General features: G+C 38.2%; 1 protein-coding gene across 1 annotated transcript; it reads right to left on the reverse strand.

The window, feature by feature from the left end:
* Positions 1-3,697: 3,697 nt before the first annotated feature.
* LOC120343869 (uncharacterized) lies at positions 3,698-15,021 on the reverse strand. The gene is made up of 3 exons (XM_078112691.1): positions 14,208-15,021; positions 10,950-11,728; positions 3,698-4,675 (listed from the first exon to the last, which is right to left on the reverse strand). Exons 1-3 carry the CDS (start codon positions 14,539-14,541, stop codon positions 3,905-3,907), a joined length of 1,884 nt encoding a protein of 627 aa, XP_077968817.1. The 5' UTR covers positions 14,542-15,021; the 3' UTR covers positions 3,698-3,904.
* Between the last annotated feature and the right edge of the window lie 1,260 nt (positions 15,022-16,281).

The raw sequence follows: 16,281 nt of genomic DNA on the forward strand, positions 1-16,281 counted from the left end.
GAATAAAACTCATGAATACAAAATGTCTTCTATGCAAACGTTTTGATGCAAAAACAGCATCGCCTCAAGATGGCGCTACAAAGCCAATAATTCACCTTGTTATTTTTATCGTTTTGGAACTCCCTGTCTGTGACATCACAGGGAACGCCGTTTTTGAACGTTAAAGGATGTCTTCAATTTCAAAAACAAAATTACAAAGTAGAGAATTGCAAGATTTTCAAATAATACAGAATATTAAAACCGATATTCATTTACTTATAAGTTACACTTTATTCGCGTATAAATGAGTTTTTATTTCTCTGGAATGTCACTAGAATCATAAATTTTCAAGTTCAGTATTTTTTCCCCGGGAAACACGATATATTCCCACAATATGTTGAAATACAACATATCAATCAATTGTCAGCGCTGCTTCGCTCATGAAGTTATGATACGCATACACTTTGGTCGTTGTGGGACGCGACCGCCTCTGATGGATCGTTTAATCCAGGAGTGTGAAACCTTTAACGCAGAAGGGTCGAATACAAGTAACTAGGTGAAACTGCGAGCCGCACCTTTATTTTACATAGGCTTTCTAGTGGTTACAGGCACCAAAATTTTGGTTATTGATCTTATGACTTGCGTTGTTCGTTTCGAACAAGCTAGCTGTTAGAGCATTGTGACGTTCTAGGCATAGACAATAAATTGCACTCAGCTATCGGCTTTGCAACGCAAATGGATTGGAACAGATTAAAAACTCGTATAGCGGGCCACGCATCATTCAAAATTAGCACTTCTTCGCAGGCCGCACAATTTTTCCTTGTGGGCCGCACACCGCTCGTTTGAAGAATTAAAACATCGACTTCCATGTTTACCTCCTTACTATTGGCTATAACTAGGGTTACCGTATTTTTTTGACTTCAAAGTGGGACGCCTCCTGTAACTTAACAATTTCCGATTTCACTACATAGACCTACATTTAAGCCATCCCGGCTGTCTTCATTGATCATATATATTGTCATCGAGAGTTCATGCGCATATTCTCTGTCTAAATATCGGGTTCAGTTCGAAAATAAAAAAAAAAACGCTAACGATACAAATGATTTAATAGTCTGTCGTTTTCAAGCATTGAGACTTTACTTATTCGCCAAAGCATGCTTATCTATGGATAACATCTTTAAAAAAAACGTTGTTCAATGTTACATTCACGTGAACGTCCGAACAGGGCCTTCAGGAAGTACGCTAGCGTTGCGCTGCACCAGCAACAACAGTGACGAGAACATGTTCGTGTATTATGCTGGATGGCTGAGCGCCAAAGCGGGACTTATGGCTGACTTGTCGGAACGGCGGGACAAGACGCTAAAAAGCGGGACTGCCCAGCCTAAAGCGGGACGTAGGGTAAGCCTAGCTATAACGGGAAAGTGACGTAACAGTCGAAATTACAAAAGTCGCTAAGACGCTTTTCGTTCAGACAGAATTTTAGGCAGGGTGGCGACGTTAGCTAAGTTTCATGGTTTTACAATTTGTTTGAATGATTTTCGTTGCCTTACCGAAATTTAAGGATGAATCAAATAAGTTATTGGATATCTTCTGGGGATTTTTTGACGGGTTGCGGTGAAGTGATTAAATTTGAGTGCCGGATAAGCTGTGATAACCTAGTTCTAGGCTGATATCAGATATCCGTATTTTTGAATGACAGTTGGGCGATTACTTTCAATCAAAGCGATGGTTACGAACATAAGAATGGCTCCGTGAACGGCAACTCTCGGAACAAGCATGGTGATTAAAAATGGTATTGGAGAGATTTTTGCAGCCAATAATGAAGTGATACCAAGATACAAGACGCCAACCTTGGACAAATTTCGTTTATCGGATAAGTTTTCCATAATTCATCAACAGTCATCTGGATGGATTATATGTATACAACAACTCGCAGAACAAGCATTCAAAGTAGTGACTAAAAAAGGGATTAGAAGGATTTTTGCAGCCAATAATGAGGTGATACCAAGATACACGATGAATATCGTTTATCGAATACGTTTTCCAATATTTATCGCAATTCACCTGGATCGTAGGTAAGTGCATAATTTCGAATATCTGCTGTTATATTATATTTTGTACAAATCGAAGAATTGTTTATGGACAGGGATTTTCTTTCAAGTCAGTCAGCTGAGTTTTGCGACGAAAGTACGTAACGGCACCCCGCATTAGGGGCTATAATTATTATTTCGTATTATAACAACTAATTATTATGTCCAATCTTATAGAAAGTCTAATAGACAAAATTGTATGCAACATCCGTATGTTAAAATCTATAAATCTCGGAAGGATGATAGGGCGATTACATAGAATATATATGACAAACGAGGTTGACTTGCATCTTATAATTATGGGGCGACTTCTTTCTGTATATAAATTACTATTTGCGGTACATCCTTAAAAATACATCTTAAAGACACCCGAGCACTGCGAAGTGGATCTATGAATCGTGAAGTTTTTAGTGGTTAAACATTGTATTTTCACTAAAATTTCATTCATTTGAAAAATTTCCGTGGGCTCATGGAAATTCGTTTTTGTATGCGATGACGTCATTCAAATTAAAAACCTTCACTATTTTGGCATGAGGGGGGCGGGGGTGGTTGGCGGGGGATTGGGGTGCATGAAGACAAGACATCGGAACTGGTAGGTTGTTGGCATATACGCTTACTACTTCACGTCAATATATATGAGCATCGCTCTTTAGTTTATTCAGAAATATACTTTGTACTCTCGGAACAAGCATGGTGATTAAAATGGTATTAGAAAGATTTTTGCAGCCAATAATGAAGTGATACCAAGATACAAGACGCCAACCTTCACAAATTCCGTTTATCGGATAAGTTTTCCATAATTCATCAACAGTCATCTAGATGGATCATATGTATACAACAACTCGCAGAACAAGCATTCAAAGTGGTGACTAAAAAAGGGATTAGAAGGATTTTTGCAGCCAATAATGAGGTGATACCAAGATACACGATGAATATCGTTTATCGAATACGTTTTCCAATATTTATCGCAATTCACCTGGATCGTAGGTAAGTGCATAATTTCGAATATCTGCTGTTATATTATATTTTGTACAAATCGAAGAATTGTTTATGGACAAGGATTTTCTTTCAAGTCAGTCAGCTGAGTTTTGCGACGAAAGTACGTAACGGCACCCCGCTTTAGTGGCTATAATTATTATTTCGTATTATAACAACTAATTATTATGTCCAATCTTATAGAAAGTCTAATAGACAAAATTGTATGCAACATCCGTATGTTAAAATCAATAAATCTCGGAAGTATGATAGGGCGATTACATAGAATATATATGACAAACGAGGTTGACTTGCATCTTATAATTATGGGGCGACTTCTTTCTGTATATAAATTACTATTTGCGGTACACCCTTAAAAATACATCTTAAAGACACCCGAGCACTGCGAAGTGGATCTATGAATCGTGAAGTTTTTAGTGGCTAAACATTGTATTTTCACTAAAATTTCATTCATTTGAAAAATTTCCGTGGGCTCATGGAAATTCGTTTTTGTGTGCGATGACGTCAATCAAATTAAAAACCTTCACTATTTTGGCATGAGGGGGGCGGGGGTGGTTGGCGGGGGATTGGGGTGCATGAAGACAAGACATCGGAACTGGTAGGTTGTGGGCATATACGCTTACTACTTCACGTCAATATATATGAGCATCGCTCTTTAGTTTATTCAGAAATACACTTTGTACAAACATAATTTAAAATGAAGTAAAATAGCCTTCGATGGTGAAGGGAGTCGGAAAATGAATAAATATCCAACGCGCTGGCAATTGAAGTAACCATTAGTAACAAAATACTCACACAACGTAATTAGTAATTAATTTGTTAGTTTTTATGTTCTACGTTCACGAATGAAGTGCTGAATGTGTTTGTTCAGCAAAGCACGATGACAATTTGTGTAATCTTACACTCTTTTTCCACCCAAAAGTTTTCCCACACAAGTCGCAAGAGAATGGTTTCGCACCAGTGTGGACGACGCTGTGTTGCCGCAGTTCACGTTTCTTCTCATACTTGGCTCCACATATTTCACATGCAAAAGGTTTCTTCTTGACAAGATTTTGTCTCGTGTGTATTAGCATATGTCTCTTCACGTCTGATTTATAAGCAAAGCCTTTACTACAAACGTCGCAGTTATATGGTTTTTCACCGGTGTGCATAACACTGTGATTTTTCACGCTTTGCTTCGACAAAAATCTTTTCCCGCAAACCTCACAGGAAAATGGTCTTGGCTTCTTCTTGATTGCCATTTTAATTGTTCCCGGCTCCGCGTGTAAAGCGACGTAATGCTTCCCCACATATGACATTTCTGAGAAGTGTTTCCCACAGACATCACAGGAGTATTTTTTCTCTCCCATATGTACCGTTGATATATGTCTGGTCAAATGACATTTTTGAGTGAACTTCTTGTTACAAATTTTACATTTGAATTGCCTTTTTGGCTTGTGAATAAGCGTGTGCCTCTTGAGATTGCTATATGAGCTTAATACTTTCCCACATTCCCGACAAACATGATGTTTGCTTTCAGTGTACGTAGCACTTTTCTCATTTTCCAGGTCGTTTTTATTCTTTGAATGAACCCCGAATACTTGGCGTTTACTCGGCTCATTGTTGTCGATCTGCATATTTCAAAAAAGCCAGGGCAGCGTAAAATTCAATGCTGTGTAATTATATTATTGTTGTAAATATTGCAGATAAGGGCCTGTAATAATAAGTATAATATACTATTGAAAAATATAACTATAACGAATTTTATGTACGTAATCGTGCAGCTTAAGTTGTAGCAGTTTGAACTGATATGTTTTTATTTCTTGCGCTCTGGAATTCCTTGGTCTCGGTAGCGCTTGTCACTTCAGTGGTTGAACGACGCTTCTGACTTAACTCACATATTATTCTCATTTATTTGCGTGCGCTTGAATTTCCTTTAGGTGATTTTGCTCTAAAATATTATATAAGACTATTGAGGAGTATGAAAAAATCTATTTATGAAATATCATTGAAAAAATCGGGCCCTTTCCGCAACCAACTTCCCTATTATCAAATTCGACTAATAACCTGTGGTCTCTGTAACACGCTAAACGAGCAAAACCATAGGAAGTGTTATATTGATACTATATATTGTTTTGGTCCTCATAGACAACGAACCTTGTTTGGGATAAATCAAAAACTGACTTCATAACAAAATTGAATTTGTAAAGAGGCTTTATGGACACCCTGTATTCTTTGGGAATGTTAGCTCATTTCTCACAACGAGCAAAATACATCCAATATAGTCTTATTTTTATTCCTGTTTAACCTATTTAGAGTAGAATGAAGTAAACTTGGCTATCAAGCACGTGCAGTCATTTATAAATGGAGTTACCTGTACGTGCTATACTTTCTTGATCCACTCTCAAGGTTGAATATGATCGGTGCTTTTGCTGATTTCCCATCATTTCTCAAACTGTTCTCATCGGATCCAAAATCATTTCGTTCCAAGATTGCTTACTACTAACCTTACGCGACTCGACTAAACTGCTCATAAAAACGCGAATCGACGATCGAAATTTGGGATAATTGCTACTTGATAATTTGGCTTCAAATTGTTCATTTCGTGTCTTACGCGACTCGACTAAACTCTCAACAATTACAAACGCGAATCTGCTAACGAATTTGGGATAATTGCTACTTGTTAATTTGGTTTCAAATTGCCCCAGGCTTCTATCGGGTTTGAAGTTGATCATAAACTCTCGCTTTACCGAGGCGTTGTATTCCATTATTTCTCACAAGTCGCTAATTGCCAAAGCATCATTATCTATGCCAGCTATCTTAACCCCGGTCTTCTCGTTCCATAAAGGACCATATTATACGTATTTAATTTACCTTATTATAATTTATACATATCAAATGGGGTGTATGCGGCACATTCGTGTTTTAGGCCAATATAGTCTTGTGCAGGGATGTCTAACCCACAGGAAGAATTCGTGCGGCCCACTTAAAGTTTTCAAATAACTACGCACATATGAACATATTCAACATAGAAATTTCCTGGTATAATATCAAATCTTACTAGAATTTAGGCTATAATTTCACGCGACTTCGCCATAAGAAAAGCGTTGTTAAACGCCACAGAACATGATTTTACAGAGGGCCACTCAAGCGTGCAATATCTGTGGCGATACAACGAGTTTTCTACCTATTGTGAAGTCATCAAGGTTGAAGTCACATACCGGTACTGTGTTTTATCGATTGTTGTTGAACCACAAAAACAAACCCGCCGGTACGTCTGGAACAAAAAATATGAAGCTCGAGGATGAAAATTGGAAATATTAAAAGGACTGGGAAGAGTTGTAAGACAACGATGTATGCTTAATATACTGAAAAATCTGTTTCGAGCTTGAAGTCTTATAATTTGAAAATTATGAAGTCGAAGCATATAGGAGTACCAGTGGCGGCGCGTGGTCGTTTTGACAACCGGGGCAAGCTACTGCGGGACCAAGTCACTCCCATCTACGGGGACAGGATGAGCGCTGTAAGTTCTCCCATCATTTTATGAGTATAAAAACCATTCCATCGGTAACAACCAATCGGTAAAAGCGACAATTTTTAACGATAAGAAAGCGTCTTTGAAACCGGTCCAAGTCAAGGGATTAATAAATATAGACATAGTTTATTTTGAAACCTCTTTCAAAAGGAAAGGCAATATTTACCCAGATAAATACAATGACATATTAACAGAAACTTCGGGAAAGCAGACAAAACCTAAAATAAGGTTTAAAACGTTACTATGAAGAAAGGAAAGGTAATGCAAAGATAAGGACATGCGTCGCTCACTCATAGATATATATGCTGCTAGACTTCTAATGCTTGAACATATATGCAACACGACGCGGTTTCTTGGAAGCAAAATGCTCAATAACGCGCTGATTAAAGTCATGCATCCCAGAAATAACGTCTCTGTGAATGGATAAAACAGCCAAGGAATTTAATTTATCTTGCTTCATTGTGTTTCTGAGATACGTTTTAATACACTTCAGCGTGCTGAATGTTCGCTCTGCGTCGGCGGAAGAAATAGGCGTCGTCAAAATGATGTCCAGAAATTTTGCAGACGTCGCAAAGGTAGTTACTAGAGTGTTATCTATGAGGAAACCATAGAGCGCGCAAGTTGATGTGATGTTCAAAAAAGTTTGATTGGTGTATATACATCGCAATTCATTTTCCAATTTACCCACGTTTATCATGGAGTAAAATTTGGAGACAGTAGCCAACAAATGAATGGGAAATTGACGTGCAAATTTTAAAAATTTTTTGGGGTTCATCAAAGAGAACGCGGCAAGGTGTTCAGTGCGCAGACGATCGCCTATTTGATTCACCAGAATGTAACAGCATTCCTTTGCAGACAAAATCAAACGCTGCGTTGTTTGCCCGCGGCGTAAAAAAGCACTCCATGTGTCGTCGTATTTTATTGTTTCCCGGATACGAGATACAGCATCGCAGAAGTCTGAAATACACGACTGCACAGACGCTCCATCCATTAGCCTTGACTGCAATGCGCCGTATAATACATCAACGTGATAGAATATTGTGGAGAAAAAAGAGAGAAAAAATGAAAACTCACCATCTTCTAGCAGACGCTTTAGACCTACCGCCTCCCTCACAGAGCGTTCGTCCCAAACCGGAGAGCTCTGAATGCCATTGAAACACTCAATGAGCTCAGACCTAATTTCGGACACGCCCTGCACCACGCGTGATTGGAAGTTCCAACGTGTTGGTGCACAAGCTGGGAGACGGCGGCTACATATCTGGCGAAGGAGGTCAGAGCGCTTCGGCGAAACGGAAAAAAATGAAGAAAACCCCGAAACATTTGCAAAAAATATACGGACGAGAGGGGTATCAAGACACATATTTTTAATAACGATGTTAAATTGGTGTGCATAACAATATAAAAAATGCGCATGAGGAAAATCTTCTTTTATATAAACTTGAACACCATGTTTCGACCCACTCATGACTGCTGCGCCGTCATAAGTTTGAGCTATCAATTTTAACTTCGCGTTGTAAGGCTGTAACACTTCTTTCAGTACAGCCGATATCCGGCAAGCCGTGCGATCAACGATTGGTACAAAGCTGTGAAATCTCTCGGTAGGTTTACCATCTTTCACAAACCGAAAAATCACAGCCAGTTGGGAAACGCACGTGATGTCAGTTGTCTCGTCAGACTGAATCGAAAGGAACTGGCAATTCTCAATTTCCAGAGCCAAATGTTGTAAATAAATTTTATACATAGAGTCGAGCAAATCATTTCGGATATCCTTAGATCCCTTTCGAAACAGTTGCGGCGTCAAGATGATCTCTCAATACTGTATCTAGGGATGCGGTGTATTCCACCATATCCAAAAATACCCCTCTATTAGAAGAGCCAGCCCGTTCATCGTGCCCACGGAGGGACAGCTCGTGACAACCAATGAACTTCAAAACATCTATCAATCGACCGAGAACATGGCGGTTTTTCTCGACGTTTTGGTTGTGCCGACGAATAGAAACCGCGCGTCCTTCATCCAACTGTGCTGCAATATTAACATTTCCGAATGTTCGGTATTTTACTGCATTGTTCAGATGCTCCATAGAAGATTGATGATCCCTGGCACGCTCGGAAAGATGTTTAAGATCTCTAAAACCAAATTTACACCAACGTGAGTCACGGGCGGTAGCAAAAAGTAGGCAATAAAAACAAAAAAGTGCATTTTTGTCCCCGCTGTAACACAACCATTCGTGTTTTTTATACCAAGTTTCTGCGCAGAATGTACGCCGACGCTTTCCTCCGTCATGGGATTGTTCCAGTAAACCATTTTTTGGTTGATAAGGCCCAAGACGTTGTACCTCTAATTTTTGTTCCAGCGGCAGCTGCGAAAACGGAGTGCGAGGTAGTGCATCAACCTTATTCATTATGAGGTCTAAGGCTAAGAAATGCGAAGCCGGAAAGAAGTGAGGAGCTCAAAAGGAATGTGGAAAATCGAAAGCAAATGGACTAAAGGTCTCTAACTGATTCAAATAGCATTGCCCCGGTTGGCCCTATTGACGCGCCGCCACTGAGGAGTACACTGACGAACGAAAATTTGACAAGCCAGTTAGTTACATTGTGCGGTATCAAAACTACCCGTTGACATAAACAGTTGAGCAATGACAATCAGAAGCAAGTTTCGCACTAGTTGGAGAAAAAAAATGATAACTTTATTTTTTTTTCTTGATTTTTGACGCCGATGTATGTGCATTTTGAAGAAACGTTGAGTTGAATTTCATGGTCTTTGTGTGCATCTTGTGTTCAGAAATCCACAAAATTGTTGTGCAATCCAGGCATTTGATTAAGCGACGTTCAAATTCTAACGTAAATCAGATGGTAGGTATTTGAGTTTGGTAAAAACGTTTGCGCCCCGAATTTCCCTATGAGAACTGAATGAATTTCTCTATGAGAAAGTGGCCCGCGACACTTGAAAGGTTGGACATGCCCGGTCTTGTGCCTACATCCCGTCTCCAGTATTTATAAGTAATACAAATATACATACATACATACAATGGGTGACTCAGCCCAATTATTTAAAAAATCGTTATAAATGGTCGATTTGTCGGTTAATGATGAAACGAGATAGCGGTCAGAGACCGCTGACTTATCGATCTAACGGCGTGTATCCTTCACTATGATTCAATAGCGACACCGCGTGTCCTATCACTAATTATACGACATAATTAATCCCAAATCAATAGACTTCTGGTCCAAGATATGATGAATGCACGTGCAAAATTCGGAGCAGATTCAACCTCGCTTCCGTGAGATATCGCGTGTATCTAACAGACAGACAAACAAACTGACAAATACCCATTAACATACTTACCGTTCAAGATCGATAAGTAACAACCCTGAGTCACTCGTCATACGGATCGAGTTCGGGCCTAAGACAAGGTTCAACATTCGAAACGCAATTCGTAAGACAGACTTAAGTAGTATCTTGCTGTTTCGCGTCTCACAATTCGAATCTGAGTCCATCGAAATGCTAATTTGACACAGCCAGGGAATTGGAACTTTTCATTGTTTGTTCTATTTGTAGCATATAATTTAAATTGAGAAGTACACAGGTCTCTGGTATGGTGGAGTCGGTCGTTTATTAATATTTAGTATAATTGAAATACACTTTGTGAAAACAGAATTTGAAATAAGGTCAAAATATTTCATGGCGACAATGGTGATTCATGCCAAATAGTTATAAATATAGGAGTGGAAAAAAAAATGTTTAAAAGCAATATTATGTCCCGACAACCTGGATTAAACATGAGTTGCCTGTCACACACAAAAACAACGCCGAGCGAAAGCAAGTTAGGTAACCCTAGAAACGGAAGTACAAACAACACCTTGACAAGTACAGTAAATACTTTGCTAGAATATATATGCTTTACACCAGGGATCGGCAAACTTTTATCGTTCGCGGGCCGAAATTAAAGGTTGCAAGTTATTATCGGGCCGCACATATTTTTAGGAAGATAAAAACCGAGGGAATGGCGAATGAATCACATTTTTTCACACAGATTTCAGTTAAATTCCAAGCAGCGCGCGAAGACTGATCATTTGAATATTTTCTGCGCCATTAAACCATTTGCACTCAGCGTCAACTTTTTTTTATTTTCTGTTGCCATTTGTCTAATTATAATCAATTTATAGGCCCATTGAACGAGTGATTATGAATTATATACTTGTTAGGTTATATTATAATTTAGTGTCTCAAACATATTCTGTTACGAAAAGAATATAATCGTCAATACAGTTGTTCTTATAATATAATTCAGTGAAGCGTCCTGCGGGCCGTAGTTTGCCGACCCCTGCCTCACGTGAAGTATTCACGTTACGCTCACGTGAAGTATTCAGTGTACATGTTTGGCAATGCACGATGACAACTTGTGTAGTCTTACACTCTTTTTCCACCCAAAAGTTTTCCCACACAAGTCACAAGAATATGGTTTTTCACCAGTGTGCACTACGCTGTGTTGCAGCAGCTTATATCTAGACTCATACTTTGCTCCGCATATTCGACAAATGAAAGGTCTCTTTCTGGAAGTCTTTCGTCCCGTGTGTGTTAGTATATGTTTGCTTAAACTATCTTTATAAGCGAAACATTTACCACAAAATTCGCAAGTATAAGGTTTTTCGCCAGTGTGTATATGACTATGGTGATTCAACTTGAACGCAGACACAAAGGTTTTTCCACAAACTTCGCAGGAAAATCGTCTCGGCCTCGTATACATTAATTTTCTAGCTGTTCCTGGTTCCGCGTGTAAGGCAGCGTAGTGATTCCTCACACATGACATATTTGCAAAGTGTTTTCCACAGACATCACAGGGGTATTTTTTCTCTCCCATATGTACCATCGATATATGCCTGGTCAAATGACCTTTTTGAGTGAACTTCTTGTTACAAATTTCACATTCGAATGGTTTCTCTCCCTTGTGAATAAGCATGTGTGCCTTTAGATTGCAATATTGGGTTAATACTTTTCCACATTCTTGGCAGACATGGCGTTTGTATTCAGTGTACGTAGCACTTTTCCCCTTTTTCATTCCATCTTTATTCTTTGGATGAAATCTAAATACTTCACGTTTACTCAGCTTATCATTGTCGATCTGCATATTTATAGAAAGGAGCAATTATAATATAACTGAAAATATAGCAACTCGTGGTTAGTAAAAAAAAATGACTAGTACGGCATAGGCCAGGGATAGCGAATCATTGAACCACCGCGTTTTATTCGTGACCCGCCAAGACAAGAATAAAATTTTTAAAAAAATTATAAAATATCAGTGATAAAAATTGATAAAACCGACCCTCAATTAATTTAACAATAACTAAACTATTATAATGTACGGTCAGTTGGGCAGTCAGGGCTGCGATCGCTCATATTCAAATTGTTAATTCCTGTGCCGATATAGTAATTTTCAAAACACCTAATGTTGGACGCATGTCTATACCGCTGTGTACCATTATTCAGCTATTGGCTCTGACATCGTTTATGACATAACAATGCAATTGGTCTGTTCATTTCTCGCAACGTCTTGTCTCTTTCGGAAGTGCATCTGCAGACTATTTTTATAGGAGAACTAAATGCTACTTTGCATTTTACTAGTTTCTCGCCTACAATGCCGCTGAGAACACAAAATCTTTCAGAATTGAAATAAAAACCTAGAAATCTGAAAAAACAAGGGGGCAGTGTAAAGTGGCTTAATGTACTTGAAAGCTGAAAAATATAATACTATCAGGATGGAATTCCCTCCAAACTCTTTGGAACCAAAAAAATAATTTGCCGCGTCATCCTAAACGTTTTTGGTAATTCATATGCGTGTTTTCGTACTCTAATTTCATAAAATCGAGTGCCATAAAAAGTCACTGATAGAAGTAAAGCACAAAACTATACTAACACCAACAAAACTTATAAAATTTCAGAAGTTTCTTATAGATACCAACATGGATTAAATATCTGTGAACCAGTCTCTTCTGTTCCGCGATACAAATATAATTTTTGATCCATTCATTCAAAAAAGGTTCGCCATCCCTGGCACAGGCTCTACTATATATATATATATTTGAAGTGTTAGATCATCTCGCGCATCAGGTAAAATATATCACTATAATTTTATCCAATAATTTCTTAGTCTAGATAGCTGGACTCGAACTTCATTTTTTTATCCATCTCACGCATTCATTCACTATACTTGTTAGACAACGTTCACGCTGACTTCTATAATTAATACGTCTATAATTAATACGAAACCAAAGGATTTAGGGCGTCATCAAATGGGCTGCTGTTCTCCATCACGTCTCAAGCTGTCTTCAATGGACCTATAAAATTCGTTGCTTCAAACTCGTCTATCACTAGCCTTACGCGATGAGACTAAACTTCTAATAATTAAAAACGCGAATCGGCGAACAAAATTCGGGATAATTGCTACTTGTTAATTTGGCCTAAAATTGCCTCCGGCTTCTATCTAATTTAAATTTGATTCAACTCTCTCTTTACCAGGCTACATATTAAATCGTTTTTACATATACATATATTAACGCAGTAAATTTTGATTGGTTTCTAATTGGCAAAATTTGTCCTTATACTATCGTATATCAGTGGCAATGAGGCATCAATATTTATGTGTGTTATCATAACACCTGTGTTGCCATGACTTATTCTTATCTCAATGCGCGATCACGCCACATTGCCCAATGCGTAATTAAAGTTATTGAACGATTTGTCCAGATTCCGAAGAACGAAAACATGCGTCACTCATTAGTTTCATATATTTTTTTTTCGTCGTGCAAAACCAATATACGATATGAAATAAATAAAAGGAATATAACAAATTACAAAAACGGGTATCGTATTGTTGCAGTAGAGGAGGGGTCGCAAAAGAAGTCGTCCAGTCAACGACGTCCTGTAGCTGCAAATATAGCAACCGAACAACTCAATATGAAATATTTACTAAATCCGACACAATCATATAAAATATGATATCGCCAGCCTTAAGTCATATTGCTCCTGCTCCACTTCTTTTATTTAAATTAATATGTCGTTTATTAACTATAATGAAACACATTTCAAACAGAATATGAAATAGAGTAAAAAAATGCCAATTCATATTTGAGAGCCCGATAAAAACAAAAATACCTTGATCAGAGGTACTAGTGATTTTGACCCAACAGTATTAAATACAAAAGTGGGTGAAAAAAATCGAGCAATGTTGATTAAAAATGTATCAAAGTAAGTCCTGGATACCTGATATAGAACAATAAAAAACAGTGGCGAGCGTAGACGAGTGAAATATCCATGAAAACGAAAGTGTACTTAGACGTACACAACGTAAATAATACTTTGTTAGTGTGTATGCTTTACAGTTCTGAATGTGCACGTTTGGCAAAGCACGATGATATCTTGTGTATTCTTGCGCTCTTTCTCCACCCAAAAGTTTTCCCACACAAGTTACAAAAGTAAGGTTTTTCACCAGTGTGCACAACGCTGTGTTGTCGCAGTTCATCTTTCTTCTCATACTTGGCTCCGCATATTTGACATGCAAAACGTCTCTCCTTGACAAGATTTTGTCCCGCGTGTGTTAGAATATGTTTGATCAAGGTTTCTCAATAACCGAAGCATTTGCCACAAACTTCGTAAGTATATGGCTTCTCCCCAGTGTGCACAACTCTGTGATTATTCAAAACTAATTTAAACATAAAGGGCTTCCCATAAACTTCGCAGATAAATGGCCTTGGCTTGTTATTGACTGTCTTTTTCATTGTTCCTGGTTCATCGTGTATTCTTGCGTGATGCTTCCTTACATCTGACTCTTCTGCAAAGTGTTTTCCACAGACATCACAGAAGTGTTTTCTCTCCCAAATGTACCATTGATATGTGTATGGTCGAATGACTTTTTTGAGTGAACTTCTTGTTACATATTTTTCATTCGAATGGCCTTTCTTCATTGTGAATAAGCATGTGTGTCTTGAGTTTGCTGTTTGTTTCTAGTACCTTCCCACATTTTTGGCAGACATGGCGTGTGCACATTTCCCCTTTTTCATTACATCTTTATTCTTTAAATGTATACCAAATACTTCACGTTTACTGTGCTCATCATTGTCGTTCTGCATAATTCTAAAAAGCCGGCAAATGAAACAGTAGCAATTATGATATAACTGAAAATATAGCAAATCGCAGTTTGTAAAAAATAAATAAATCGACCAGTATAGGGGTCTAGTGTAGTTTAGTAACTAACGTACTTCCAGTGGCGCATCATAACAATTTTTCACAGGTCAATCGTAACCCCCACTTGATTGCGTCATTGACAAATTACGTCACAACGACGCCATAGAGCTTGCCAAAGTATACATATGATTGTCCAAAATGCCATATGCGCCGATGCTATAAAACTCATTAACAACAGCGATATCCCTCATATCGGAATCGTTGCGACGAGAAAATGAGAGAAATAACTTGCTCGATCTCTAAAGCTGTCTTCAACTGAATCAAATCACTTTGCCTCAAACCTGTCCATCACTAACCTTACGGGACCCGACTAAGCTGCTCACAATTAAAAAAACGCGAATCGACGAACGAAATTTGGGATAATTGCTACTTGTTAATCTGGCTTCAAATTTCCTCGGGCTTCTATCGGGTTTAAATTTGATTCAACTCTCGCTTTAAGGGCTTTTAGATCAAAACATAGGAAATGTTGAATTAGCTAATTGGCAAAATTTGGCCTTGTGCTCTCGTTAGGGTTACCATATTTTTGTGACCTAAAAGCGGGACCATCAAAGGCCATAGCTATTATTTTTTAACTTTAAATTGAACCGATTTTACATTAGGTAGTAGGTACCTACTCAAAACCATCACGGCTGTCTTCATTAACCATATTGTCATCGAGTTCATGCACCGTCTGTCAAAATATCGGTTTCGGTTTGAAAAATAGAAAGAAATTTACGTTAACGTTCAGCACCCTTTTGGCGAACACATGCAAAACCACGCATCCGCCTTCAGTAAGTAGGCTACGGGGGGGCGGATTATGGCCCCCTTGGTGCCCTAACCACTTCAAGACATGGTGCCCCCATATGTGTAATTTGAAATATAAATACAATATTGTAGTGTAAACCATATCTTTAGCCAACAAGCTAAGAGAATAATGTTTTTTTTTAAAACAAAAAATAAACAAGGAGAAAACCACGAAAAACAAGAACAACAATTTAACAAACAACACACATAACAACACACATTTTGTGCCCAATAAGTAATTTTCAGAGTCCATTACTAATTGATGGCCAAGCTTGATTATTTTACATGACTTTGGAGTTCGAAAATCTTCATTCATTAAAAGAGAAGCTTAACGATACCTAAATAGGAAGAATGCAAATATTTTCAAGTCGTCTGACCAACACTGATACACAATTAAAAATTCATCTATAAAAATTCCTGTAGTGCCCCCTATTGGCTGGTGCCCTAAGAACGTGCTTATATTGTTTAATGGGTAATCCTCCGCTGACTACACATCAACAACAGAGAACATGCTAATTGGTAATGTTCGTGAATTATTTAATTGACTACATAGGGCGATTTTACTACATAGGCCTACTTTTAAAGCCATCCCGACATTCCCGTCTTCATTGACCATATTGTTATTGTCATCGAGAGTTCATGCGCATATTCTCTGTCTTAATATCGGGTTCAGTTCG

The sequence above is a fragment of the Styela clava genome, chromosome 5, assembly GCF_964204865.1.
Source record: "Styela clava chromosome 5, kaStyClav1.hap1.2, whole genome shotgun sequence".
In the NCBI taxonomy this organism is placed as follows: Eukaryota; Metazoa; Chordata; class Ascidiacea; order Stolidobranchia; family Styelidae; genus Styela; species Styela clava.

Bases quoted from the DNA above. Each gene is read 5' to 3' on its own strand.
- LOC120343869 (XM_078112691.1), bottom strand. From the start codon at position 14,541: ATGAAGAAAGGCCATTCGAATGAAAAATATGTAACAAGAAGTTCACTC. The intron at 11,729-14,207 runs GTTATTGAGAAA...CAGTTATATTAT, and splicing joins AGTTTGTGGCAAATGCTTCG to AATTGCTCCTTTCTATAAAT. The intron at 4,676-10,949 runs TGAATACTTCAC...TGAAATATGCAG, and splicing joins GCATTGCCAAACATGTACAC to ATCGACAACAATGAGCCGAG.